We start from the raw sequence: 26,048 nt of genomic DNA, 5'->3' as shown, positions 1-26,048 counted from the left end.
CAGGCCGTCTCCAGGAACCCTGGAATCTGAGAAGGCAACCGAACCTGCTGCATTCGGATGCTTATAAACCATGCCGCCTGGTTCGGAAGCCCTCTCTGACCTCCCTCAACTCACCTTTTGCCACTTCCAATCACAAGCCGGAGGGCCATCAAAGGACTGATCACCCGCTGTGGGACTCGTGATTCGACTCTTTTTGTCCCAGCATTATGATCGCTAATCGCCCTCGAACCCTTCCCACCCTCCCATTCAGGCCATCCTCCCTTCCCGTCGTCGTAACTCTTTTGAATTAACATTCCAATGGAAGATTGGACCTAGTTTTCTCAAATTATCGTAAAGGTACATAGCCTTGGGCCAGCCGCGGCAGTGGCAGTGGCTTCATTGTTCCCTCCTCCGCCCTTGAAGTAGCTCCCGCCTTGACTCGCAGCCGCCGCCTTCCCCATCCTGTTGTCTGTCGCCGTCACAATCACATCCCACCACTTTAGCTTGCGCTAATAATAACATCTCTCGACCCCTCCCAGATCGATTATTTCAAGCTCCTTGCAATCCCGACTGGGATAGACTTCCTTATTCTCCGAGCTCCGGTCCCCCGCCCTTGCTCCATCGGCCCTCGCTGTTCCCTTCGATCAACCGCGAGCCTCCCTGCCATCGCCATATTATCGTGAATTCACAACAGGCACGCCCAACCCGGTATCCCCTCCGTAAAGCTTTTCGCCCTTCGATCGTGTCTGTCCCTTCTCAAAAACACCAAGAAATCCGACATCCGCCCTCAGCATCGTCCCACTCCAACCGAAACTGATCGTCTGACGAAGGATTACGAAGCGAGAAGGATCGTCTGTGCGGTGTTGAGTGACGTCCACAGACCCATACCACCTCTTTCCATGTCTACGGGCTTTTGTCGGTTGAAAGGTTGAAAGGTTGAAATAAGTGGATGAGAAGGATATTATTCTGACCATAGCCCACTCCAACCTCCAACGTACTCATGGCTCGCTCTCGACAGCCGACTCGGTCTTCGAGCGAAGCCCCCTCCGAGTCCTCAGCGTCGACATCACCGGAGCGTGTGGCCGACGATGATACCGACTTCTTCACCCAGGCGAACGATTCGCAATCATCAATTGGTGCCGGAAACTCCCGTGACTCGACTATGCAGACTGACCGAGAAGCTGTTCTACCACCGATCGCATACCTTCCGCCAGAGATATTAATCGCTATCTTCTCGAAGTTAACCTCCACGAAGGACCTCTTGAGCTGCCTGCTAGCATGTCGAATATGGGCCGTGAATTGCGTCGGACTACTCTGGCATCGGCCATCCTGTAACAACTGGGACAATCTGAAGAAAATAACGGCTGCTGTGTCCAAGGCGGACAGCTTCTTCCTATATTCAGGCCTTGTCAAACGACTGAACCTCTCCGCGCTCACCGAAGAGGTCAGCGATGGCACAGTTGTTCCGTTCTCCCAGTGCAACCGGATTGAGCGCCTTACGTTGACTAACTGCCGCAAACTCACTGATAACGGGGTTTCTGACTTGGTTGAGGGTAGCCGGCACCTACAGGCCCTAGATGTCTCGGATCTGCGGTCTCTTACAGATCATACTCTTCTCAAAGTGGCAGACAACTGTCCGCGCCTGCAGGGCCTCAACATTACTGGGTGCACGAAGGTGACAGACGATTCGTTGGTTGTCGTCTCGCAGAAATGCCGGTTTCTGAAAAGAGTGAGCCTTCCATCCAATTCGGGAATTGTGGTTCTTACGCTAATGTATCTTAGTTGAAACTTAACGGCGTCGTACAAGTGACAGATAAGTCAATCATGTCATTCGCGCAAAATTGCTCAGCTATCCTCGAGATCGACCTGCAAGAATGCAAGCTCGTTACCAACAAATCAGTGACGGCTCTCATGGCTACGCTGCAAAACTTACGCGAACTGCGACTCGCGCACTGTACGGATATTGACGATTCGGCCTTCCTAGAATTACCCAGGCATATTTCGATGGGCAGTCTTCGTATCCTGGACTTGACCGCATGTGAGAACATAAGAGATGATGCCGTCGAACAGATTGTCAATTCAGCCCCGCGCTTACGAAATCTCGTCCTAGCTAAGTGTCGACATATCACAGACCGTGCTGTCTGGGCCATCTGCAAGCTGGGGAAGAACCTGCACTATGTCCACCTTGGCCATTGCTCTAGCATTACCGATGGGGCAGTCATGCAGCTCGTCAAGTCCTGCAATCGGATCAGATATATTGACTTGGCATGCTGTGGCCGCCTGACGGATCGTAGTGTCAAGCAACTGGCTACACTACCTAAGCTAAGAAGGATCGGCTTGGTGAAATGCCAGCTGATAACGGACGAAAGCATTTTAGCTCTCGCACAACCCCCAACTTCGGAACATTCGACAGGCTTCAGTAGTTTGGAGCGGGTCCATTTGAGCTACTGCGTCAACCTCACCTTGGCTGTAGGTCTTCCGTTTCAATTTTAGTCGTTGTCATGAGGCAAGGATCTGACTAACTATTATAGGGTATCCGCGCTCTGCTGAATAGCTGTCCCCGACTAACACATCTGAGTCTCACTGGCGTGGCATCCTTCTTGCGAGAGGAGCTGACCCGATTTTGTCGCGAGGCCCCGCCAGAGTTCACCCGGCAGCAGCGGGAGGTATTCTGCGTTTTCAGTGGGGACGGCGTCAAGTACCTTCGTGAGCATATGAACCGAGAAGCTGCTCCTCAGCGAGACATGAATGAGGCAACCATGTACGACGACGATGAAGAATTAGATGAGGATGAAGGCCAAGTGACGGGCCTCATGCATGCCACCGCAATTAACGACGATGATTACATTGACATCACCCCTCCCCATGCCTGATACCCCCGTCTTCGACTTCAGCGTGTGTGATTTCCGTCGAGTTTTTCTTCCTCTTCGGCTCTCCAGCCATGAATTTTCTTTCCGATTCTATCAAGCATTTTTTACGATCGTGGACGTTGCTTCTATGTTTTATCGATTTTGGGCCAAGGAGCACAGCATCGCCTTCGAAACAGGGCTGTCGCATTTCTTTATCTGGAGATTGCATTGGTAGCGGCCGTAGGGAGCTACTACCTAGGTATCTTTCTTTTTTTTTTTTCTCGGTTGTGGGTATAGCGTTGACGATTGGGCACATTCTACAGAGAACCTCTCTCCGGATCAAGCTGCCGGCCATCAGGCGCGACAGCAAGTAGATATCTGTCGATACCAGAGAGGCCAATCCACAGCGGTTGGTGCCGCGGTTCTCCTGGTCTGGTGTGGGATGAATAGACCTCTATATAAGCGTGGCGTTTGTGAAGCTATCTTTAGTATTTCTACTACTGGCTTATCGATGCATGAATGGAGTTGACTTTGCAATACTCAAGGACTACTAGTACTCGTAGCACTCTGCTCTGGAGTAGGAGTTCATGTACTTCGAGGTAGCAGTGATACAGTTGTTACGGCTCCCTGTATTGATACCGTCATCCCGTCCCGAGGTCCCGTGCCGCAGCTTCCCGTCTTGTACCCCAGGCTCCCACTGCAGCTTCTCCTCCACCTTCAGTCCCTCGTCTCTGCACCACATAATAAACTCGCAGGTTCTCCCCAAGAGTACTTGGCCACGGCTTCGAACTCCTCCAGAAGGAGTCGAATTCCGATGGATTCCTCCAAGGCATCTCGAGCGAATCCGCTGGCATTCACTCCTTGGCCCGTCACCCTCATTACCGCGGCGGTGTACTTGGCCTTCGCAATCCCCCTCCTGGTCGTCCACCATGTTGTACCCCCCGCTCCCAGTTCGGACCCTGTCGGCTTGAACCTCACCGAAGCCTGGAGCGATCTTCAAGTGCTGACCTCTGGATACCGCCCGTATAACTCACGCCAGAACGACAAGATCCACGAGTGGATACTGCAGCGTATCAACGAGATCGTGGAAGGCGTGCCTTCCACAAGGATCGGCGAGAGAAAATCGGACGTCTTTGTCTTCGATGATACGCGCTCAAACCTGACCTTCTCCTCCCGCGACGACCTTGCTGTCTACTTCGAAGGGACCAACATCCTGGTGTATATCCGCGGCGAGGATGACGACTTGGAACAGTGGTGGGAATTCCCGGGCGGACGGCCCAAGGGCAAGGGAGGTGTGCTAGTGAACGCACACTATGACAGCGTGTCGACGGGATTTGGCGCGACGGACGATGGGGTTGGTGTGGTGACTTGTTTGCAGCTCATCAAATACTTCACGACCCCGAAACATGCGCCTCGGAGAGGGCTTGTAGTGCTGTTCAACAATGGTGAGGAGGACTCCCTGAACGGCGCGCGTGTGTATAGTCAGCATCCGTTGTCGAAGTTTCCACATACGTTCCTCAATCTGGAAGGTGCGGGGGCTGGTGGGCGTGCCGTGCTCTTTCGCAGCTCCGATGCGGAGGTTACTGTGCCCTACATGCGGTCGCAACACCCTTTTGGGTCTGTTCTTGCTGCGGATGGGTTTGAGACGGGCCTGCTTCGAAGCCAGACGGATTACATAGTCTTTGAGGGTGACCTCGGACTTCGTGGGCTTGATGTCGCGTTCATGGAGCCACGATCTCGATACCATACGGATCAGGATGATACGAGACATACCAGCAAATCTTCTTTGTGGCATATGTTGTCGACAGCAGTAGCGACTACGGAGGGCCTTGTGTCTGACTCGAGCAACCGGTTTGAGGGCCCACCACGGGACGATGGAAAGGTAGCAAGCGGCACTGGATCCAAAGCCGTCTGGTTCGATCTATTTGGAAGTACATTCGTGCTCTTCCGCCTGCACACTCTGTTTGCGCTCTCGGTCACTCTTCTTGTAGTGACCCCGCTTGTTTTGCTTGTCACAAGCATTGCCCTCACAAAGGTCGACAAGATGTACCTTTTTAGGACTTCGGTACGGCCGGAAGGAAGTTTGGAGGTACTCCCTCTCTATGGCGACCGAGGTTTTAGTCGGTTCCCTTTCCTTTTGGGGATTCCAACTGCTGTGTCCATTGGTTTGGCATATTTGCTTGACAAAGTCAATCCCTACATTATCCACAGCAGCCAATACGCAGTGTGGAGTATGATTGTTTCCGCCTGGACGTTTCTGGCCTGGTTCGTTTCCCGTGTGGCTGACTTTGCTCGGCCTTCTGCCTTCCATCGCATCTACACCCTCACTTGGACTTTTGTCGTGATGTGGGTGCTTCAAGTCATCTCTACGGTGTACGAAGCCCGCTGGGGCCTGGCCGGTACCTACTTCATCTTCTTTGGGTTCTCAGGGACCTTCCTTGCAACGTGGATTTCATATCTTGAACTCTTTTCTTTGCCACGAAAGTCTGAATATGCGAATGAGCTGCGACCGGTCTCGAGACGAGCGAGCAGCTATGGTAGTCGGCTTGGGGGCCCATCCGATGAGGATGGAGAGGGTGACGAGGAGGACGAGGAGGAGCCGACGGAGTCGACGTCTCTGCTTGGTACTGGTGCCCAGCGGACCACGTTTGCGAACTATGTTCGAGTGAGTGCAGAAACAGCAGGACAGTCCAGCAACGAGGAGCATACACATGACGTCAACGTGTACGGTCTCGAGCAGCGGTGGAGCGCTACCTTGCCGAAATGGCTATGGGTATTGCAATTTCTTCTTGTTGCGCCTATTGTCCTTATCCTGGTGGGCCCACTGTCTTTGTTTGTGACCAGCGCCCTGAATCAAACAGGACAAGATGGGAACTCCACGCTGTTCGTCTACATAGCCATTGTGGCATTCTCGACAATCTTGCTGACACCTGTTCTGCCGTTCATCCACCGATACACTTACCATATTCCGGTCTTCCTGCTTGCCGTTTTTGTCGGTACTTTGATTTACAATCTTGTTGCTTTCCCGTTCTCCGACTCGAACCGGTTAAAGCTCTTCTTCGTCCAAGAGGTGGACCTCGATACAGGGATCAATACTGCTTCACTGACAGGTGTTGAGCCTTTTGTCCATGACGTTGCCGTTGGTTTACCAAGTGCTGCGGGGCAAACCGTTAGTTGCGGTCCTTTCGGTGACAGGGTCAAATGCTCCTGGACCGGGATTCCACCGCGTGTTGTCGCAGGCGACAAGCCCTTCGAGGACTGGGTCTCATTCGAAATCTCCAAATCTGCCGATAAGCCTCGCCACGCCCAAATCAAGGTTTCTGGCCAGAATACCCGCGCATGCAAGATACTCTTCGACTCTCCGGTCAAGAATTTCCATGTCGCCAATTCCACCCACGACTCGCGTTTCCCGCATACGTCTTCAAAAGGGACCAAGGAGATTCGACTCTGGAGTCGTACATGGGAAGATACATGGACTGTGGATGTTGAATGGTCAAAAGCCGAAGACGCGGGCGACAACAGCACTTCCAGCTCTCTTACGGGGCACGTAGCCTGTTTATGGAGCGACTACAACGAGCCTAGTGTTATTCCCGCTCTCGACGAAGTACGACAGTACGGTCCATCTTGGCTGGCCGTGAGTAAATTGGCCGACGGCCTTGTAGAGGGGCGCAAGGCCTTCGAAATCACTTGACCTACTGAGTAATAGTTGGCTTCTAGTGATAACTCCTACGGTCTGGTGTATGGCTTATGAGATATGATATTGTTCCTGTCGACCTGATTCGGCATTTTCTTTGACCGCATTTTGCATCTTTGTACCGAATACCATATTAATGTACCGATTCATATGGGGTAGTATCGAAGGGTTACTCTGTACTGTTGGCGCTAAATGCCCTTTATCGGGTGGCGAAGGAATTGTTGACTGTAAATTCCATTGAGAGTTATCTGGTGGTGTGTTGAGGCTTTATTGCTAAAACATATATGCATAACAGAGCATCGTGTTTTTCTCGGGGGAGTCAAACCATTTTACCATGTTCTTACATGATATAATCAATTGGTAGAATGCTTATTCTCATGAGACCCTGATGCATTCAAATTTATTTGATTTTTTTTTTTTTCATTTATTCATTTCTTTCTTTCTTGTTCATATTTATTCATATCATATGTGAAGGTTGGGAATGTAGTGCTGGAAGCCTACTACTAATTACTACTTTGGCTGATGCAAAATGTAAACTAAATAAGACTGTGATGGACACAAGTCTTCCTTTCCCTTTTCACCCATCTTCCTGGAGATGTAAGAACCTTGCTAACGTTGTTAAGGTATCTGGGTGGGATACTCCGTATGTAGCACCCGGTTTGAGCGCTGCATTTGGCGCTCTGCTTTCCCCCAAACTTGTAGATGGGCTCAGAGCCAGGGCACTAGGGCGAGAGTTGAAAAATGAACCTTCCCCTTTCGTAGATACACTGAGCTTGGTTCGTCCTCATTACCCCGGTAGGAGGGAAGGCACGGCCGATCTCCTGCTCCTGTGGGCGGAGGGGTGATGCGCCGTTTCGTCTCGTCTATATTGGGGGGGACCGAGAAAATTCTCCAAGTGGGTTGGTTGCTCCTTGGTAGTACTCGTACTCTAATCCCTATGTGGGAGCGGATCTCCGCGTCTGGTGCGATGGAATTGGTGAGTGGGTAGATGGGTATTTCTGGTTCTGGTGTGACCGTGATCTCGTCATTCATCATTCGTTTTCTTTCTCTTTTGTTGTGCGCGGAGGCGAGGAGGGGATGGTGAGGCGGGCGTAATAGGTATAGAGGTGGATAATTAGATGAGGGAGGATCGGGGGTATGGTATGCGAGGGGACTCATCCGCCGCACTTCGAATTCTTAGGGTGTGGTATTGGAAGCCGTTGTGGGGTTTCGGTAAAGTCTCGCTCTGAGCAGGGTAGGTTATTCGTCTGCGTCTCGCCGCTTAGGGCGTGGGAGATCTCCGAGTGGCCAGTCCCTGATCCTCTTGGGAGGCCGGAGTGCTCGAACATGGCGATGTCGACGGAGTCGGAGTCCATCCAGGGGTGCGAGCGTTGTCGTACTCTTGGCGTCGCGTGTGTAACATCTGACGTGACGCGCGTGGCATCGACAAAGTCCGGGAATTCAGGTGGTGCTGCGGTGACGGATTCTTGTTTCCAGATATGGCTGCGGACGAGAAAGACGAGTTTGCCGAGGACGGCGAATTCGAGCTTGAGCTTGACGCTGTAGACAACCCCCTTGATCATTGTTTCCATGATGTAGTAGTCCAAGTATTCGACAACGAGGAGGCCGATATCCATGGCGATAATGATCAAGTTGATTGCGACGAGCTGGTACATGATCTTGCGTTTCCCTCTGTCTGGGTCAAGACGGAGCATGCGGGTTGTTTCCCAAATGTATAGCGCGGACAGGACGAACTCTTGTAAGCAGAAGCCGGTCATCTGGATCTTTTCCATGACATTGTAACCCCTGATGTAACCGCTCCGTCCACTTGCCAGATTCGAGCCGTAGGTGAGAACGGTGGTGGGGAAGTGAAGGATGATGGCATTGATGACTATCATGGTGAGAACTCGGCGTAGGATCTTTGGATTCGGGAGAACAAGATGCAGTCGCGAGTACAGGACAATGGATTGCCCAGTGACCATACAATACCAGCCGACGGTGATGAAGGTGACAGACAGCCATGTTGCAGACGTCAGGTTAAAGAATTTGAGCAGGAACCCAAGCGAATACGGGATGAGTCCTACTGCCGAAGAGACCAGCAAGCTCCAGAAGTACAGACCCCGATACTGACTGAAGGTGACAAACACGAGGGCGACGAGCTCGATGGCATTGTACCAAGTAATCCCGGCGAGAGTCGCTATGGTGATTTGGATTCCGATGCTGTCGCCCGAATAACCGCCAGTAATACCATCGCCAGGCGTACTGCTGCCCCCAGAAGCCATGATGTTGGTGCTAGGAAAGCCTATCCTGATTGTGGAACGAAGATATTCGAGGCATGGTGTGTCAGGCGCGGAAGACGAGAGGAGAGGAGCACGGGGGATACGAGACACGGAGAACAGAGTGAGGGGGGGGAGAGAGAGAGAGAGAGATAGAGAAGGATTGAAAGACAAAGATCCAAGAAAAAAGGAGAAGCAGAGAAAAGAGAGGAAGACAAAGAGAGCTAACAGAAGAGGAAGCTTGGGGAGTGTGTCAGGTGAGAAAATCCCCCGGACCACGCTGCCAACAACAACTGCTCCACAGCGATCTCCTTGGAGAAGGGAAAGTGGTTGGAAGTCTCTGATCGTTGAACAACACGAGAATGAGGTCACTTCGAGGAAAAAGTGCCCTTTGAACACCACTGCCCACGACCCTGTCAAGCAGTCAAGCACACAAAAAATGGCAGCCCCCAGGATCGGATCTCAAACAAAGCGAGTAAGTAGTGGGCCGGAGCGAGTCTGGCGCTGAAAGAGAGACACAGAGAATGGATGATGATGTGCAGACAATCAATTGAACTTCTCGAGTCAGCCTCAAAGCTGCAGTCTCCACGACAAGAGCAAGTTGAATCAGTTCTTCTCACACCCCTTTCATTTTTATCCTCAGGTCTTTTCGCCTTCATGAGAGACTTGTACCTGTCCACTTCATTCAGAAATAAACCGTTCCGTTACTCGGCCAAGAGCCAATTTGCTGACTTGGTCCGTGATCATTTCCCCAGGTCCCTCTCCTTGTGCCTCCATCGTCCGTGGTCGCTCAGATGCTTTGCTCAATCAGAGTCGAGGGTGGCTGAGCCCAGACACAGCATCCTCTGGATCACATGTGGAGTCCCCAAGAACCCCAGACCCAATGATCAAATCTCCCCAGCGCAGGAATATGATCCTTGCCAGAGACTCGGTTGCTGGGAATCTTAGCGTCGCAAGCCATTCTCTGTGCGCAGCCCGACATCCGTTATCGATCTTGGGAGCAAAAGGAGGAAGCTTTCGGAATCCAGTCCCAAAAAAGAGAAAGTAAAATAGTGGCATGAAAAAGAAGAGTTGAGAGCAGAGTTCTGGTGGAGCACTGGCCAGTTCTCGCGAAAGTCAGCGTTCGGCCGTCATCCGGTTGGTGGCTCGAAGTCTCGCGATGGATGTCCAGAAAATTCATTCTTCCTTTTCTTTTTCTTTCTTTCAGATCTTGTCCTCCCGTCTCCGCTCTCTCTTCCTTCCTTCCCACGAAGCTTGGGACCGTTCGGTCCAACCAGCCCGGGTCCCGACTGATGCTGACGTTCCTTCATCGAGTGTGCATGGTGGATTGGGCAAAAGTGACCGTGCCTGTGCGCGTGGGGCTTCCAATAATAATGGTGGCTTCCTCTGCACGGTTGACTGGGATGAATGATTCTCAAGCCGCCATGTCCAACGCTAAAACAAAAAGTACGGCCTCCTGAGGTCGCGAGAGTCTCGAAACTTCACGTGCTTGTCAGTGAGCGAACAAAACGGAGAGAACGGGGAGCGCGGAAAAACGGGTCCAAGGAAGGGGAGTTGATGGCCAGGATTGACACTGACAATGCCACAGTGATGAATCTCATTGCCGAAAAAACGGAACTCCAACTTTGGTTCTTTGCCCTGGGACCTGGAATAATTGACTGGGGTCTGGTTGCACACGCTTTGCTCGCTTCACCGTTTTCCTTGGGATGTTTATGACAATCACTCATTGCGCCCTTCTGTCTCTCACCTCCTTAATTTTCCGAACTCTCGTCAGCTCAAGTCTTCCCATGAAGTTTTGGGCGAGAATGGATCGGTTCCTGTCTTCGGAGAATGGAAGAAAGTTCACTCCTGGGGTGCTCCCAGGAAACTGAATTTCACACCTGAGAGCTCGAAGTTCCCAAGACTTTTGATGGACCGCGTCAATTGATATTCAATGAACAGCACGTGTGATCCGCGGACATTGTCTGGATTACACTGTCCACTGCTCTTGTGTTTTGTTCCATGTTTACCAGCGAATGAATGCCCTGTACTTTGCTTCCTCCGGGATTCCTTGATCCACGTGCCCTTTCACTCTTCCAGACCGTGCGACTCTCTAGACCGGTCAATTCTACGGTAACCTGTGGCCTCACCCGTCGGTCTGCAACTGCAACCTCGTCCCCCTCCCGTTATTGACCGCTGAATCGCCCTGGCCCAAAAGAACCGCACTCGCTTGACAAGCGGTGAACGTTCAGAGCGGAGGCGTGCTCTGTGCATGGATCTCAGCTGCCACAACCGCCTGAAGGTCGAAAAATCGTCGCCCGCTGCGCGTCCAGGACTGGGGAGTTGGCCCAGGCTTGGGGGTTCAGGACTAGGGTTATCCCTGCTGAGGCTGACACGTCTCGTTTCCCACAACCCTGGAGAACAAGCAAAGCTCCGAGCTCGGGAGAGAGCGGCGGGATTGAACGGATTGCATGTGAGGATTATTCCACCCGCGACACATTCGACAGGGCTTTGTTCCTAGAAAGAAAAAGGTGCTCTCACAGGCTTGGTGACAATCAATTTTTGCAGACACGGGAGTTGTCCCTTCATCGGATGTCACGCGACCGTTTAGCACTGGTCTATATGGCAATCGCATTGAACTGTATGACGTGCCAACTCAAACGATCTTGTTACTGGACCCGGATCAGAAGTCATGATATTGTTCCGTGTCATTACCTGGTTGTAAGCGCATTAAAAGCTGCACTTGGGGATAGTGTTGCGTTGATCGGGAGTAGGGTGTATCTCAATGGCGAGATTCTCTTATTTTTCTCGCTGGCTGTGCAAAGCAGTATGCCTGATCTTTGATCAGGCACTACATATTCTCGTTGCATTGAGATCGGAAAGTCATGGGGCCAGTCGAAGCAGTCAACGACTTGTTACGCTGCCAATGGTTCTTGTCGCGTGCATACTTGCCTGACATGTTTGTGTCTCAGGCTCTTTCGAAGAGTCAGGTGGCCTGTGCCCTAAGGCAGAGGTCCCCTATGCCCAGCAGCTTTAGAATCTCACAGCCCGTCCGAGTAGTTATCCGTTGCCACCAGAGTAAGAAGACTTGGTATGAAGCTTACGCGAAGATCCTCTCGTCGCGGCTTTTATGTTTAGAATGGTTATCCTCGGCGCGATTTGCTCTACCTACCTATAATGAAGTTGCAACGCTGTGCTTGAATGTAGCTCATCGATAACGCATTCTCCGGGTCCTGAGGACGGTACTTGCGGTCTGTCGGTGCGCACATGTCTTCAGCCACAGACGCTAAATGCGATCTGGATGTACTCGCGGAAGATAAATGACACTGAGTTTCCCAAGAGCCCTTTTTCGAAGTAGCGCTCTGAATTAAGGCAGCGTAGCGAACAGCTCCTGGGTAGTGTGGTTGGTTTGGACGACTTCACCTTGGGTTGGTTGCTGGACCTTGCCGGGATAAAATAAACCTCGGAGGAAGAAGGATAGGAGCATTGATAGTTAGTTAACTTACATCCAGCAAGTTTATTCAGCAGACGGATCAGCTTAGGCACTTGCCAGATAGAGAGGCTGAGAGAGTGCAGTAATCCGGGCATAGGGCTATGAATTCCCGAAGTAGGCGAGGATTCGGGGTAGGTCTGGCTTGGCCCCGGTCTAGCTGCGAGGACGTGCAATAAAAAGGGAAGCACAGAGACACCCAGGCCATCAGTCCGGGTCAAACTAGAATCGAAAATCCGGTGATTCCAGCGAAGGCGGATTCCTAGAGTGTGACAGGAAAAAACTGTGCTCCAACGGGGGGTATGCTATATCTACGAGTACCTCACAACTCACGTTCAAAACTGTCGACCATTCCGGGGTTGCCTTGATAAGCTGCCGGTGAAAGGGCACTGCGACGGAAAGCTTGAGTCTGCTGCTAGGCACGATTTAGTGTCCAGAGGTTCTTATCGCCGAACCACCTGACGGAGCTTGCAATTGATGTCAATCCGACGTCGTAATCCGGGGAATTTCGACTGAACGCATAATCGGCGACGGAAAAACTGAAAACAGCTGTCAGTCAAAGTCTTTGTGTTGGATTTAAGGAGCAGCTGGTCAGGCAGTCCGCTGCGGCACATTGAGCAGATTATGGGCGACGAGATCCAGGATATAGTTGGACACGGTTGATGCCGAGTAGTGCTTGGATGTCAAACCAGCGGCCCATGGGAGCAAGTCAGGCATACGACGGTTTGGAGTTTTGCCCTGTCTGATGCATATCCGAGGCGGTTTGCCGCCCTCATGAAAGGCGTAAAACAACGCGACATGGAAACTAACCACAGCTCCAAGAACAAAAGCAGTTTTCGCTCGGCCCCGATAGTTAATTTGGAGGAGCAAAGTCCCAATGTCCGTGTTCGTTCCCCGAATCTGAGATGTGGGTCAGAATGCATGGCGAGAACTGCAACCAGTGGTGGCACATGCGGGCTCAAGTCACACTGGGTTCCTCGAAAACTTTGTTCACGCTCCAGATCATGCAAAGCGGACCCTCGGTAGACTCCATCAACAGGGCCCCAGATTTCTCTCCTCCGTAGGTGGTGTGGGATCTCAACGACTGAGCTTTAGCTCCCTCGTTTCTGGGGTATCAAAGGGCGTTGCGGGTGTCTTTTCATCGTGGGAGGGATAAAACAGCGTCGTCACCATTTAGAGTTAAACACTTCAACAGCATTCATGCCCGAGAAAGTGGTGGCATAATAACGGAGGGATTGTGCAGCCTTGCAGCGCGAGATGCGGGCTGAAATCCAATGAAGAAGGGAATTATGCTAACTAGAGGGTCATAGGACTCATAGGACCAGAGTCTAGAAGAAAGATCGTCTTTCTCAGGGTATAGAGTTGGACATGGACGAGGAAAGATGGTCGAACTTTCCTCGGATCAACAGTGAGTTATCTGAATTTGGGAGGTTTCCAAGTCACCCAACTGTTGGATCGATGAGAGTCGCGGATTGTTTGTCGTCGCGTACGGAAAGTATTGCGACTGCGTATAGGATTTCAGATCAGGGGAACTGGCTTCATCAAACACCCGTTCTGAATGCTTGCTCCCATATTCCACATAGACAAGTCAATTTCGGATCCTTGCAAATTCCCGACACCATCCGACCAGATGCTTTTTCCAGCGAGTGAAGGTTGAGAAGCGGAGTGGTACGGATTCATCATCCATCCGTTGCTGCGAGTCTTGCTGCAGGTTTGACAGACTCACTATTGTCGGTCGTGTCAATTTCAATGTGCGTCTTGATTCCACTCCACTTCTCTTTATTGGGGCCGTCTGAGAGAGGGATATCGAATTCCATCGAGCTTCTCGATGAGCCAGTTATAAAAAGGGCAGGAGCTGCTCCGGACGGAGTATTGTAGCGGCGAACCTCGAGCACCACACTTCTTCTAACTCGTTATTATTAGCATTGCCAATCATGGCGCCAGCAGCAGTTAGCTTCCCCCCAACGACGGAGTTCATTGTCGCACCCGAGGCCTACTATTCTTCTGGCTTGCGTGCGCGCTTCCTCCTTGACGCGGACCGGACCGCCGCGAAAGCTCGGAATCCAGCAACCTATGCTAAAATCGGGTACGATGTCGACGAAACAGCCTATAGGGAACGTGTACAGGCTAGCCTCGCAGCGGGAAAATTGCCTACCAAAGTACCTGCGGGCTGGCCCACTCAATTGTCAGGTCCCTTAGTCTGGAAAACAGGTGACTTTCCGGACGAAAAGGAGTATGTATATTACTTGACCAACGAGGACAAGCTTGAGATTTCCAGAGCCTTGGAAATATTCAAAGGTTTGTGCCCCAATATTCGTGGCTAGCGGCGAAGAGCAATGCGAAGAGTCCCTATCAAAAGTACTGATCAAGAGAGCTGGGGGCTGACAAACTCGAGCAGGCCACGGTCTCGGCGGCCACGAGGTCTCGCAGGCAACGTTTCCTCTCCCCTCACTCGGAAAAGAACTCGCCCAGATACGCAGTGATGTGTATGAAGGCCGCGGCTTTGGCATTGTGCGTGGTTTGGACCCTGATGCGTACGCCCTGGAGGATCTGACAGTGGTGTACTTGGGGATCTCGAGCTACATCGGCGAGCGACGCGGGAAGCAGGACCAGCGTGGTTCGATGTTGAGTACGACGCCTCCCTTGGAAATGGATAAACAAGGAGCACCATTTCTGACCAGGTTCATTTGTCGCTAGTGCATGTTATCAAGCGGGGTGATCAGGAGCGGGACATCCAGTATAGCGAGGATAAGGTAAGACCAGCGGGAGGCAAGGGAGTCTTCATTAGACGCGATTGCTAACTAGGATGAGCTTAGCCATTCCACACTGACACCGTCACTGACTGTTTGTGCTTATTCACACGGAGCCTGTCCGAAAGGGGCGGACGAAGCATTCTTGCATCGGCCTGGACCGTGTATAACGAGATTGCAGCAACTCGACCAGATATAATCCATATTTTGGCAGAGTCTAACTGGCCTTTCGACACGTAAGTTTCCGTTGTCTGTCCCACGCGCCATAACTTCGTCGGCCCCAATTGTCAGGCATATGCGTCCTCCCTGTCACGGATAACTGACTTGGGGGTTAGGTTTGGTCGTACACCCCCATATTACACCCGCCCCATCCTTTTTTACCATCACGATAAGCTCATCACGTCCTTCTCGCGCCGGTTGCTCGTGGGACATATGCCATTTGACAAGAGAACGCCCGGAATCCCCGGGCTTACGGAAGCCCAAGCTGAGGCCCTGGATATGGTACATTTCGTCGCACGGAAGCATGAGATTAACCCTCGGATCGAACGGGGCGACCTTCGTTTCATCAACAACATGGCAGTGTTGCACCGACGGGAGGCGTTCGAGAACAGCGCAGGGAACGCCCGACATCTCATCCGCATCTGGCTGAATAACGAGAAAATGTGCTGGACGCTACCCCCATCCCTGCAGCTCTCGTGGGCTCGTATATTCGACGACAATGAGCGTGAGGAGCACTGGGACATCGAGCCTCCGCGGAAGAATGGCAAGATCTTGAGAGTAGCCGGGTCATGTGATTGAGAAATGCCACTGCCTTGACTGTCATTGGGGATCTTTGAGGGGAAAGAAACAAGCGAGGGAGGAGATGAGGAAGGACAGACTGTTCGGTTGGAGACGGAATTGCGGATTGTGGATCGGAAAGAGCGACGGGAGAAAAAGTTCAAGGTTGACGGCACGACTTGGGATGAAATCATTTTGAACGAAATTCGGCAGCTTCTCTTCAACTCCAGCTGCAGGTGCTCTCCATCGTGTTCTCCAAAAGTTTATCGATTTCTTCAACAGAAGAGTGCTTCTGGCCTTCGTCTTGTCATTGTCATTATCATTCATGAGTCTTCTATCTATCTAAAACTCCTACACCCCCTCTCTTAACAGTAGGGAGCAGGTGATGGGTATTACGCTCACTATGTCGTCCGGCTCTAAGCAGTTGACCCAGGCTGCCATTCATTGTCATATAACTGTGATATCCAATACAGGTCGTCTCCAAAACTCCCAGTTGCCCGGATCTTCGCCATGCGGTCGACTATTGTTGAGATCAGAAGAGCTCGTTGGTTGTTCGCTATCCATAAATCACTCACCTCTAGCTTTTTCATTGACGAGCTGGGAGGTTTCTTGGACAAAGTCGAGCTCGACGCTATCCAATTCAGCTGCTGCAGCCAGATTGCGTAATGACTTCTCGTCATAAGTCATGTGAAATGGCAAGACGCCCTTGTTCAGATAGTGGAAGTGAGCCAGCATGGTCCGCATGCCAGCTTGCATTCCTTGTATACCCACTAGGTTAGCATACTCCTCCTGTGCGATTGCATGCTATGTCAGCGACGTCCGCCCATGCTAGCAGGGAACAAACCTGCAGGTCGAATTCGCGAGCTGTCTCCCAATCCCGTCGTGTCAGCATCGCGCAGCTGTGGAGCAAGATGAACAAGGTCAAGTAGATGGTCAACCAGTGCTCGCGCTTGTTCTCCGTGATCAGATCCTTGAGCGCCGAGAGCACTTTGTCCTTGAGCGGACGGAGGACTCTGCTGTACATGATGCATTCCATCTGGGGGATCATGATCGAGGGCATTGGTACCATTCCATGGAAAGGGCTGTTAGGATCATTCACAGGCAAACTGCCCAGTGTCTCATACGAACAAATGCGCTCTGGGTTGCTTATTTTACGGCAGCCAACCCAAAACTTCAGGCAGTCCACGATCAGGACCTTTTCCCGGAGGGTCTGCATCAAGTATTGAGCAGGGGTTGCACACTGTCAAGGGTAACACGGCACTCACTTTTGCTTTTTTCTGATATCTGAAGGCAAAGAAGTAGGTAGTCCAGATCAAAGAGTCCAGGTTGCCCACTGTTTCCACAATATACTGACCCACATATCTTTCGGTCAAGGACTTCAACGTTGTCGCAGTGCTTTCCATGTCGACCAGCGCGTACATTGGCATCCTGTGGCGCCTGACGAAAGGGCCGGATCTCCATGTCGACTCAAGCATGTCGCCCTCCATCGGCACGAATTCTCTCACCTGCACGTTATATGGGGCGTTAACGCAGATCTGCGACAGGGTTATGGTCTTGACCTCGTGCGACGCCCAGTCGGTGATGTCGATTAAGTCCATACTCTGCCACCGCCGGCTGAATAGCTGACAAGGCATGTCTTGTTCGCGGTACAGCGATACATCGGTAATGATCCAGCGGAGACAGGGTAGTTTCCGGATGCTCAGGGCTTTTGATTGAAGTGCGCGTTGGCAGGTGAGACAGTCACCACCAAGATTCTCTTTATCGGGCTCACACTGTGGGCGCGCTTTATCAGCAAATCATCCTAAGCGGAAGACTTAACAGGAGGGGGTTTGTTTCCGTACCCTAATCCGCATCATGCGACATCGAATACAGCCCTTTAGGATTCGTGTAAGGGCTGTGTTGCGACGCTTGCGATCATCTTTGAAAGGACCACGACGGCGAGTCCCGCCAGACTTCCGGTGTTTTCTTTTGGATGAGTCTTCTATTGTAGTTCTTCGCTTCCGTCGAGTTCTCTGTGGAAGATGCGCACTGCGAGTTAGACATCGATAGCCGCGGTTGGCAAAGTGGTGCGACGTACCGGTGGGAGGGACCAAGTCTTACTACAGGGACCGCGCGTGGGTGCGTTTACGACACTCGAGATTCGCTCTTCCAGGTCAGCCTCCATGTCGTCCTGCTCTTCATCTGAGGCGATCGACGAATCGCTCTCGGATCCTGCAATCGACATAGCCCAGGACGAAGATGCGCTTGACAGCGACCTGGCCGCACGTCCAGAACCCAACCGTATCGCGACCGGGTCACCCCGCTCGCTCGACACCGAACCAGGGGAGAAATCGCACGAGTTCAGTGCCTCGCTGCTGTGTTGACTAATGAAGGCGCTCTGGGCGCTGAGCAGAGGATTGTTCCATGAACTCGAATATTGGGTACGAGATCGCGACATTTCCCCGCGTGTTTCCAGATCAAAATCTGGCAGTCTGAGCATCCGGCCTCCCAAGACTTTGCTCGCATCGTTCACTGCATCGAGCGTCGGGCCTAGCCCATGCAAACCTGTGACTGCAGCTGGACGAGGTCTCGAGTCCGACCAGTGTTGTCCAACGTCCCTGGTCATCATCAGGCAGGATGGTGGGGGTGGCGGGTTCAGCGCGTCTACAGCAGCCGGATTATTCCTTGTATCCCTGCTCGCTTTAGTTGGCGACAATATTGCGGCCGTGAGCGATGTAACAGTTGCGGGTCAGAGACGAGGTCGGCAGTCGAGGCTGGCGGAAACAGCACAGGCAAACCAAACTGGCAGAGGGGAAGTCCTCAACTCGAGCTACCAACGGTCGGGGAGGGGGGGTTTCAAGGAAGAAGCCTGAAAGCCAACGGACGAGAGGGAAAAAATATTTGGGCTTGTTGGGGCCTTGGGAGACACCATACCATGTTGATCCGGGAGTGCAGGGATTGGCGCCGCCGGCGTCAATGGAAGATGACGGACGGCGATTCCATCCTTTCTTTCAAGCGTGTTGGGGCGAGTCTTTATCGCTTCGAGAGGCTGGGCGGCGCTATCGATGTTCAACCACTCTCTGGGCCATTCCTCCGCGAGAAGCCTTGGAGGAGAGAAATGGACCTGTCAATTTGTGGTGGTGGAGGAGGAGCCTTTGGCTGCCACGGCCTTCCTCGCCTGTGCTGCTTCGATCGTGTTCTTTACGAATCCCAATCTATCTCGCAAACCACTGTGCCGATGAAATGATGGACTGGATAATTTCTTTTTCCTTTCTTTTCATGCTGTCTGAGTTGAGCTTAATCCCTTTCTCGTCCGATTTCATGCATGAGAGGGGGAGGGGAGGGACCCCGAGCCATGCGCGCCTGACAAGCCTGACGCTCCCCTGATTCCTTTCTCCTCTTGCGCCATCTCTCTCTCTGTGTGTGTGTGTGTCTTTCTATCTGTCAGCCTCGTCTCTTGACTCTCTCGCTTTCCCCTCCCTTTTTCACGCTCGGCCGTTTCTGTTCCTCCTCTCATTTGCTCCTTTCAAGCCGTCTTGGCTTGGCAAGACATTTTTTGGCGTCTGGTGCTGACAGCGGTCCACTCCCTCGGAGAGGCGGCCGAAAGAATCGGGTCTTCATTTGCTTTCGCACTTACCCATCATTGAACCACGTGCGTTCCATCGCGAAGGAGAGAAGAGTTCTGGCGTCGATGGAGCTCAGCCATCTCATCGTTGATGCTGTCTGGCGCCCCAGCTTCGTCCTGAAGTACCATGAGCTCCGAGATCACCTCAATCCCCACTCCGGTCGGATCGGTCCGCCTTCGTGGGATCGCTCGTTCCTGAATCCTCGGAACAGGGTTGACACCCTCGATACGACCCTCTCGCGTTGGCGGATTGATGGAGCGACCATTTGTGGCACCTGTCTCTTTGTCGTGCCCTTGGACCTCCTCCCAGACCTGCCGCCGCTGCGGATTCTCCTGTATATCGCGGATCAGACTGAGCTGTCCCCCGCACTTCGCCACGGGCTTGATGCATGCGTCGGTGTGCCATTGCGAGATCCAAAGGCGATTTCGCGCCTTGGCTTAGCAAAACATCTCTGCCGTGCGTTAGACCATCACTGTGCCCAAAGTCCGGGTTTCCTTGATCGGTATCTTAAACTCCCGTTCGGTTCGCGGCTAATTTTCGAGGACATCACTCCTGACGTTGCAGATATGAGGCTAGAAGTGGAGCGGGACTATAGCGTCGAATCAAAGATGGAGACCTTGCAGTTCCTTCGACAGTCGTGGTCCGATGTTTCCCCAGACGCTTGGCCGCCGGCTGTCGACGTTTACGACCTGCGCCTCGTCAGGCAGTTAAATGATTCTGTAAGCCTGGTCGAAATGCCTGGCAAATCTCTGGCTATTTTCAAGGCTGCATCTGTGTCCCTGCATCATACGTACCATGAGCTTCACTTTCTGCTCACGTGCCCGCCACATCCCAACGTCATGCCCCGACCGCTTGCCATCGTAACCAAGAAAAGTGCCTTCGGAGCGAAGCGTGGAGTAATTGGCTTTCTCCTTCGGCATTTCGAGAGTGGTTCGCTTCGTGATATTCTCCCAGCTCGCCAACGTGGAGGCACCCTGCCCAACTCTCTCAAGCTTCGGTGGTGTCGCCAGGTAGCTTCCGCACTGGCCCATCTCCACATTGGAGGGTCTTTCTATTCCGACTTGCGGCCCGACAATGTGTTGTTGGATTCCGAAGAAAATGCCATTCTATGCGACTTCGAACAGCGCGGGAACTGGTACGAGTGGTGTGCCCCCGAGATTTTATATCGACAGTATGCCGAAAACATCCGAGCTCGTCTTCCTGATCGGGCTGTCAATTCGCCCTTCGATGGGCTGTTGAAAGGATTTGCACACTCGCACACATTATCTGCATCCGCGTGCTATACACCTGCTGAGAATCCGATAGAAGCACGGAATCGTGCGTGGTTTGCTCTTCCCCCGATTGCACAAGAGAAGGCCGTGGTATACTCCCTAGGGCTTTTCGTGTACGCAGTTTTTGAGGGACTGAGCAATGTCCAGCGCAACATCGCCAACCAATTTCCCATCGAGCCGGATGTAGAGTTTCCAACAATGCGGCGGACACCGAATTCTATTAAGAATATTATCCAGCGGTGCACCAGTGATGTACCGGACTGGGAAACAACAGACCTGCGGTCCGAATTGTCACGAGTAATCCGTGTGGACGGTTTGCTATTCCCAGAGACCCGGACGGATCTACCGCATGGCACACAGGCGACATTCGAAACTGTCATGGCTTCCTTTCTCAAGTTCTGGAGGACAGAACTGGCGCGAGCGGAGAAATTTCTCGAGCTTCCCGAGTGGGAAACGGGTAATTATGGGCAAAACAGACCATCACTACGTGAGGTCGTGGATGCTCTTGAAAGCCTATCGGAGGACCTGAATTAACGAGTGTTGGAGAGTTAATCCAGTAAGGGCTGGGGGAAGCAGAAGAAAAGAGCGTATAAATCGGCCGTTAGGCAATGGATCTTAGGATTCTAAAAGCGGTACATTTTACCGATGTTCGTCTTCTGACGACCCAAGTTGAAATTAGCTCATCTTTCTTCGTTGGATTTTGACTTATAGTTGTTCAACGCTTCGACTACAAGCTGAGCCAACGAGAGGAGCCTTTCTTCGTCCAACCTGCGCCCAACAAGCTGCACAGCGGCTGGAGCGCCGTGGTACTTCTCTGGATCATCTTTCGCCCGTCAGAATCATCCTTCGGAGCAAGGGGGGAGCACCATACATCCCTCCATATTCGCCCTGTCTTCGTCACTCAAAGCTCTGAAGTTAGGGCTGACGACATCTATTTCCTTGTCGGCAAATGTTACCGGAATGACAACTGAAGCGTAGTCCAGTACGTTGACAGAACTGCTATATGCTGGGAGCATTCCATCAGACCGCGTTCCCAATCGCCCATAAGTTGCAAACTCGACTTACTTGATGGATAAAACTTCCCCGGCAGTACACCTGCATACGGCGTCACTGGCGAAATAAGAGCCTCAACAGGACGATCTGAAAATACCGATGAATCCCCTTCTTATATATGCAAGAAGGAAGTACCTACCACCAGTCCGCTTCGCGGTCGATGTCCAATAATCGAGGTAACGCTGTCGGTAGGTTTTCATGCGGCTGACTATCTGCTCATACTCCGGAAGTGGCAAAGGAGCCCTCGGCTTGCCATTGGGAAAGAGATTTGTGATTTCCGGGACGAACGGCTCCCCGGAAAGTTTGACAGCTTCGTACACATCGGGACACCCGTCGCCTCGTGCAATCAAACTCTGGTACATCCGTTACGGATATCCTACAGGGGCCTATAGTCAGGGTCCTATGCTTACATGAATCTCGAGCGTCTCCCTGTGGTGAGGCCAGTCCCATTTAATCAACTGACATGGTTAGCAAACTGTGGCGCAAGCCCAAGAATCACAAACCTGATGTCCTTTATTTGCCAAAGCTTCTTTCACTATTTCCATGGCACGCGAAATAGGAGGATGGGGGGTCAGCACACCGTCATTGGTCAAAAACCCGAACGCAGGCTTAGATCCCAGCTCACTCCGCGCATTATACTCCTTCTCGGGCCGCCAAGGGATTGGGAGAGTGTAAGGGTCATGGAGCCATGGCTCTAGAGAAAGAAGTGACTTGAATATCATTCGGAGCGCGTCAACCGAGTGGCCCATGATCCCAACCACGGTTGGCATAACTTGCTGCCCTTCACCCTTATCAGGCAATATCAACACAACTGGCCTCTTAATGAAGAGGGACTTGCCGTACCGTGTTTGCTGTATCCTTGAATGATATGCGCCCCGCCGAGGGTTTGATGCTGAAGATGCCTTGAAATGAAGCAGGCATTGATACGGACCCGCCAATATCAGTTCCAACTCCAAATGCGCTCCCCCTCAATGCTAGCATAGCACCCTCACCTATGGAACGTCAGTCTCGTCAAGTTTACCACGGCCGTGCATGAAACGGGAGAGTAGGAGGAATCAAATTTGCCAGACCTCCTGATGATCCACCGGTTGAGAGATTACGGTTATAGGGGTTGAACGCGTATCCGAGAATATTGTTATTCGTCTCAGGAGCCTTTATCGGTCAGTGGGATGTCAAACGGTACGGTTGCCGGCTACTTACCCAGAGGCTTTGCATCAGCGTCGTCTATTAACCCGTACTTTTTTCTCAGCTGTTGTTTGGCACGTAAGTGGCAAATTTCTTGTGCAACTTACCTTTCCGATAGGAACTGCGCCGAGGGCATTGAACTCTCGGACCAGTTCGCTCTCGATATTTCTTTCCTTCCCGGTACCCATTTCTCCTTCAAAAGTACCAAGCCACCCAATGAACCCCATCGAGGTATCGAGTCCCTTGATATGGAACTGGTCCTTCAGAGTGAGTGGGATGCCGTGGAGAGGGCCAACAAGCCGCTTATGCTCTCTGAAGTAATCGTCGAGCTCACGAGCTCGCTCAATGGCTTCATCGAATCTAATCTCGAGCAGAAGGTTACTCTAGGATTGGGAAGCCACGCTTTTAGCGTGATGTTCACTTTTTTCTCTAAAGGATATGGAACCAACTCACCAATTGATGAGCATAGGCAGCCCTCTTGCAGAACGCCGTCACCACCTCCACCGCAGTGAGAGTCCCGTCCTTCATTCTTGCTACAAGCTCAGGGACATCCATGTCAGTGATGTATCGGGACTTGTCGTCCAGCAGATCCTCTATGTAATCACCAGCAATGCTGAGACGACTCCTTCCATCCTCCAGCAGCTGAGGCTCTAGGATCCAGTCCGGCGGGATTTTGGCCAAATTGGCCTGCCTTTTCCCACTCGCGACCTGCTGCCATCCGGCCTGTCGACGGGAAAGGACTTCTGGGAGCTTCCACATGTCAGATATACCATTTGCCAGTGCCAAAAAGACCGACACAAAAATGGCGACGGTAAGAATGAGGGTCATGGATTTCGCTGCCATGGCGGATGCCCTTTATTCCCATTGAAGTCATATATAGAGACTCCCTCTTTCGACAGCCTCGTTGCCTCTTTATAGCGCCCCATTTTTTTCTATGACGGTCTGGTGGTGCCGGAAATGCTCTGATCCACAGGACCACGACGATTGAACGGCAAAGCGGCGAGTATGGGACTCGGGCCTCCGAGTAGGAGCACGCGAACCCTTCCTGGAAGTTTGGAAATGGTCTGTATAGCTACTTGATGCCCGGAGAAATTTTGGGCCAATAGCCTGTGCCTCTTAAGTTCGACCGATGAAAGGATCGTTCCTTCGATTTGTCCGTCAGCCAATCAGCTATCAGACTTGCGATATGCTCACGGTGGCGCGCAGGACAGCCGTTCGAGAAGATCGCAACCGAACGGTTTTGTCTCCAAAAGCAGCTGCTGAAAGCTGAGAAGATGTGGAGCCTTTCCACGCCCGGTGGCTGGCACATGTCTCGTGTCATCATCCAGCTGTTCGCTGGGCCTTGGTGGGTGAATTGCGGTGTGAATTCTTCCCATCGCCTCGAGTTCGATGAGAAGAAGCCAGCCGTGGCAGGATTCGGCCGCGTCGCAGGACGCTTGATCCGCGTAGTTGGTCTTGGATCTGTAGACGGATGCGCAGCCAGACATCCGGTTTCAAAGTGCCCCAACCTCTTCCTGCATGGTACTTTGTCCTTGTCGATCAATGAGCTCGCAGCAATGTCTCCCCAGCGGCCACGCGGCGGGAAATTCTGAACATAATATATCACACGCAGATAAGCACCTTATGAGCAGGGTTTCATGTATAATACCAGCAGTCGAGAGGCTCTCATCACACCACCACTGCTGACAGCAGACAGTAGACAGCAGCAAGAGACGATAGACAGCTCCAGGCTGCATTTCTGCAAGACGAGACACGATGAGACCCCGGCTCGCGCATGCATGCTTTCACCAACCACAGCACCACAGCGCAAGGCCTAGAAGGCCATCGGACCATCGGGGCTTCGAGAAGTATAATCCCGACAAATTGAAATCGAGCTAAGCAAGGCCCTAATAATGCCGAGATCCATGGCAAACACCTTATAGTTTCCTCGGGTCGCATGCCAGGAACAGGGGACCTCGCATGAGTCGGGACCGACGTGAAGAAAGTCGAAGGAAATACATACAGCCCAGCCCCCGGTCAAAACCACAATCCTTCAGACTCCACCAAATTCCAGACGCCAGAACCGCGCGAAAAATTGCCAAAACAAACACCCATTCCCCCCCACCAGTCAAGTGGATGCCGACCGCCGCACTGGGCACTCGGACGCCGGAAGCTGGTGGGCAACCACGCCACGGGACCTTGCTTGACCTTCCTGAAGAATCGAGGAATCGGACTGAACACCAAACTCCTCCCAGAGCACTATACCCTGAAATATTTCATCCCATCCCGTCCGTAGAGCCCGATTAACTCCCTCATATCGAATTCAAGACCATAATATCAACCCCAGCACCCCCTCCAGTTCTTCCTCATCCCTCCCCAGGGACCCCCAGCTGCCACAATCACAATCACAATCACGACCGCTCACCACCCGTCGCCCGAATAACCTTCTCAACCTCCCCCCTCACCTCCGGCATAGCCCCCCTCATCTCGCGAGCAAGGACGTCCCGAAAACTCGCAAACGCCTCCTTCTTCCCCTTGAGGTCCTGGTTCCCACGCTGCACGAGCTCCACAAATTCACGCGTGTAGATGTCCGGGTTTCGCGCTGCGTCTACGTAGTCGATTATCTCGGGCGGAAGGGCGATGGACGCAATGGGGGGATCTGCCGGGTTTTCGGGGTTCGGTATCGTGACTGAAGAGGGGTCTGTCTCGTCTCGGGTGTGCAGGGAGAGGGTGTGCAGGGATGTGGTGAGGGTTTTACTGTTATTTGCGAAAGGGGATATTAGCCTACCAAGGTAGCAAGGTAGAAAAAAATAAATAAATAAATAAAGATAAGCAAATAAAGGTTTATAGAAAAGGGGAGGGAGGTTTCTATACATCTTCCTCACGAGTTCCCGCTGCGTTTCGGGCCCCAGGTAGCCATGGACGGCGGACTGGATTTCGAAGAGGTGCTGGATGATATCTTTTATTTCGTCTGCATCGCAGCAAGGTTCGTTAGTAAGAAGGCAACAAAGCGCGATAGAGAAGAGAAGATGAGCGAGGACTAACCGTCGACTGTGCTTAATGTTACCGGGGCCATGATTGAGCTGAATCAAGGTCTGAGCTTCTGACGGGAGGAGGAGCTTGTGCGGAGGTTTGGAGATACGCTGCGGGATAAGGTTGTTGGAGTCAACGGGTTGGGTCTG

At 52.2% G+C, this 26,048-nt stretch overlaps 8 protein-coding genes across 8 annotated transcripts; 4 read left to right on the top strand and 4 right to left on the bottom strand.

The window, feature by feature from the left end:
• Positions 1-979: 979 nt before the first annotated feature.
• On the top strand, positions 980-6,519 carry BJX67DRAFT_372403 (uncharacterized protein; the record flags this gene model as incomplete). Its single annotated transcript, XM_071031240.1, has 6 exons — positions 980-1,255; positions 1,334-1,708; positions 1,762-2,448; positions 2,511-2,780; positions 3,026-3,087; positions 3,627-6,519. The coding sequence occupies 6 exons, from the start codon at positions 980-982 to the stop codon at positions 6,517-6,519; spliced, it is 4,563 nt and encodes a 1,520-aa protein (XP_070885680.1).
• A 1,002-nt stretch (positions 6,520-7,521) lies between these two features.
• On the bottom strand, positions 7,522-9,044 carry BJX67DRAFT_124178 (uncharacterized protein). Its single transcript, XM_071024458.1, has one exon. The coding sequence runs from the start codon at positions 8,781-8,783 to the stop codon at positions 7,677-7,679; it is 1,107 nt and encodes a 368-aa protein (XP_070885679.1). The 5' UTR covers positions 8,784-9,044; the 3' UTR covers positions 7,522-7,676.
• Positions 9,045-14,180: 5,136 nt separating this feature from the next.
• Positions 14,181-15,794, top strand: BJX67DRAFT_372401 (TauD/TfdA family dioxygenase; the record flags this gene model as incomplete). Its single annotated transcript, XM_071031239.1, has 5 exons — positions 14,181-14,544; positions 14,645-14,875; positions 14,944-14,999; positions 15,063-15,232; positions 15,332-15,794. 5 exons carry the CDS (start codon positions 14,181-14,183, stop codon positions 15,792-15,794), a joined length of 1,284 nt encoding a protein of 427 aa, XP_070885678.1.
• Positions 15,795-16,045: 251 nt separating this feature from the next.
• On the bottom strand, positions 16,046-18,554 carry BJX67DRAFT_124028 (uncharacterized protein). Its single transcript, XM_071024455.1, has 5 exons — positions 17,851-18,554; positions 17,615-17,785; positions 17,039-17,545; positions 16,618-16,983; positions 16,046-16,562 (listed from the first exon to the last, which is right to left on the bottom strand). Exons 1-5 carry the CDS (start codon positions 18,379-18,381, stop codon positions 16,341-16,343), a joined length of 1,797 nt encoding a protein of 598 aa, XP_070885677.1. The 5' UTR covers positions 18,382-18,554; the 3' UTR covers positions 16,046-16,340.
• Positions 18,555-19,221: 667 nt separating this feature from the next.
• Positions 19,222-21,676, top strand: BJX67DRAFT_124136 (uncharacterized protein). The gene has a single exon (XM_071024457.1). The coding sequence runs from the start codon at positions 19,444-19,446 to the stop codon at positions 21,181-21,183; it is 1,740 nt and encodes a 579-aa protein (XP_070885676.1). The 5' UTR covers positions 19,222-19,443; the 3' UTR covers positions 21,184-21,676.
• BJX67DRAFT_372398 (amidase signature domain-containing protein) lies at positions 21,330-23,730 on the bottom strand (the record flags this gene model as incomplete). The annotated part of the gene is made up of 10 exons (XM_071031238.1): positions 21,330-21,472; positions 21,521-21,655; positions 21,715-21,789; positions 21,842-22,055; positions 22,113-22,160; positions 22,206-22,490; positions 22,546-22,694; positions 22,773-22,854; positions 22,995-23,270; positions 23,341-23,730. 10 exons carry the CDS (start codon positions 23,728-23,730, stop codon positions 21,330-21,332), a joined length of 1,797 nt encoding a protein of 598 aa, XP_070885675.1.
• An 840-nt stretch (positions 23,731-24,570) lies between these two features.
• On the top strand, positions 24,571-25,225 carry BJX67DRAFT_124057 (uncharacterized protein). Its single transcript, XM_071024456.1, has 2 exons — positions 24,571-24,734; positions 24,788-25,225. Exons 1-2 carry the CDS (start codon positions 24,662-24,664, stop codon positions 25,171-25,173), a joined length of 459 nt encoding a protein of 152 aa, XP_070885674.1. The 5' UTR covers positions 24,571-24,661; the 3' UTR covers positions 25,174-25,225.
• nut2 (mediator complex subunit NUT2) lies at positions 25,226-26,045 on the bottom strand. Its single transcript, XM_071024454.1, has 2 exons — positions 25,912-26,045; positions 25,226-25,837 (listed from the first exon to the last, which is right to left on the bottom strand). The coding sequence occupies exons 1-2, from the start codon at positions 25,940-25,942 to the stop codon at positions 25,278-25,280; spliced, it is 591 nt and encodes a 196-aa protein (XP_070885673.1). The 5' UTR covers positions 25,943-26,045; the 3' UTR covers positions 25,226-25,277.
• Positions 26,046-26,048: the final 3 nt, after the last annotated feature.

The sequence above is a fragment of the Aspergillus lucknowensis genome, assembly GCF_044049455.1.
Source record: "Aspergillus lucknowensis strain CBS 449.75 chromosome Unknown BJX67scaffold_23, whole genome shotgun sequence".
Taxonomy (NCBI): Eukaryota; Fungi; Ascomycota; class Eurotiomycetes; order Eurotiales; family Aspergillaceae; genus Aspergillus; species Aspergillus lucknowensis.
Note: the sequence above shows the minus strand (reverse complement) of the source record. Positions and strands in the feature narration are given on the sequence as shown.

Bases quoted from the DNA above. Each gene is read 5' to 3' on its own strand.
- BJX67DRAFT_124136 (XM_071024457.1), top strand. From the start codon at position 19,444: ATGGAGCTCAGCCATCTCATCGTTGATGCTGTCTGGCGCCCCAGCTTC.
- nut2 (XM_071024454.1), bottom strand. From the start codon at position 25,942: ATGGCCCCGGTAACATTAAGCACAGTCGACG. The intron at 25,838-25,911 runs GTTAGTCCTCGC...GCTGCGATGCAG, and splicing joins AACATTAAGCACAGTCGACG to ACGAAATAAAAGATATCATC.
- BJX67DRAFT_124178 (XM_071024458.1), bottom strand. From the start codon at position 8,783: ATGGCTTCTGGGGGCAGCAGTACGCCTGGCGATGGTATTACTGGCGGT.
- BJX67DRAFT_124057 (XM_071024456.1), top strand. From the start codon at position 24,662: ATGCATGCTTTCACCAACCACAGCACCACAGCGCAAGGCCTAGAAGGC. The intron at 24,735-24,787 runs GTATAATCCCGA...AATAATGCCGAG, and splicing joins GACCATCGGGGCTTCGAGAA to ATCCATGGCAAACACCTTAT.
- BJX67DRAFT_124028 (XM_071024455.1), bottom strand. From the start codon at position 18,381: ATGATGACCAGGGACGTTGGACAACACTGGTCGGACTCGAGACCTCGT. The intron at 17,546-17,614 runs GTACGGAAACAA...GCGCGCCCACAG, and splicing joins GTCGCATGATGCGGATTAGG to TGTGAGCCCGATAAAGAGAA. The intron at 16,984-17,038 runs GTGAGTGCCGTG...TACTTGATGCAG, and splicing joins GATATCAGAAAAAAGCAAAA to ACCCTCCGGGAAAAGGTCCT.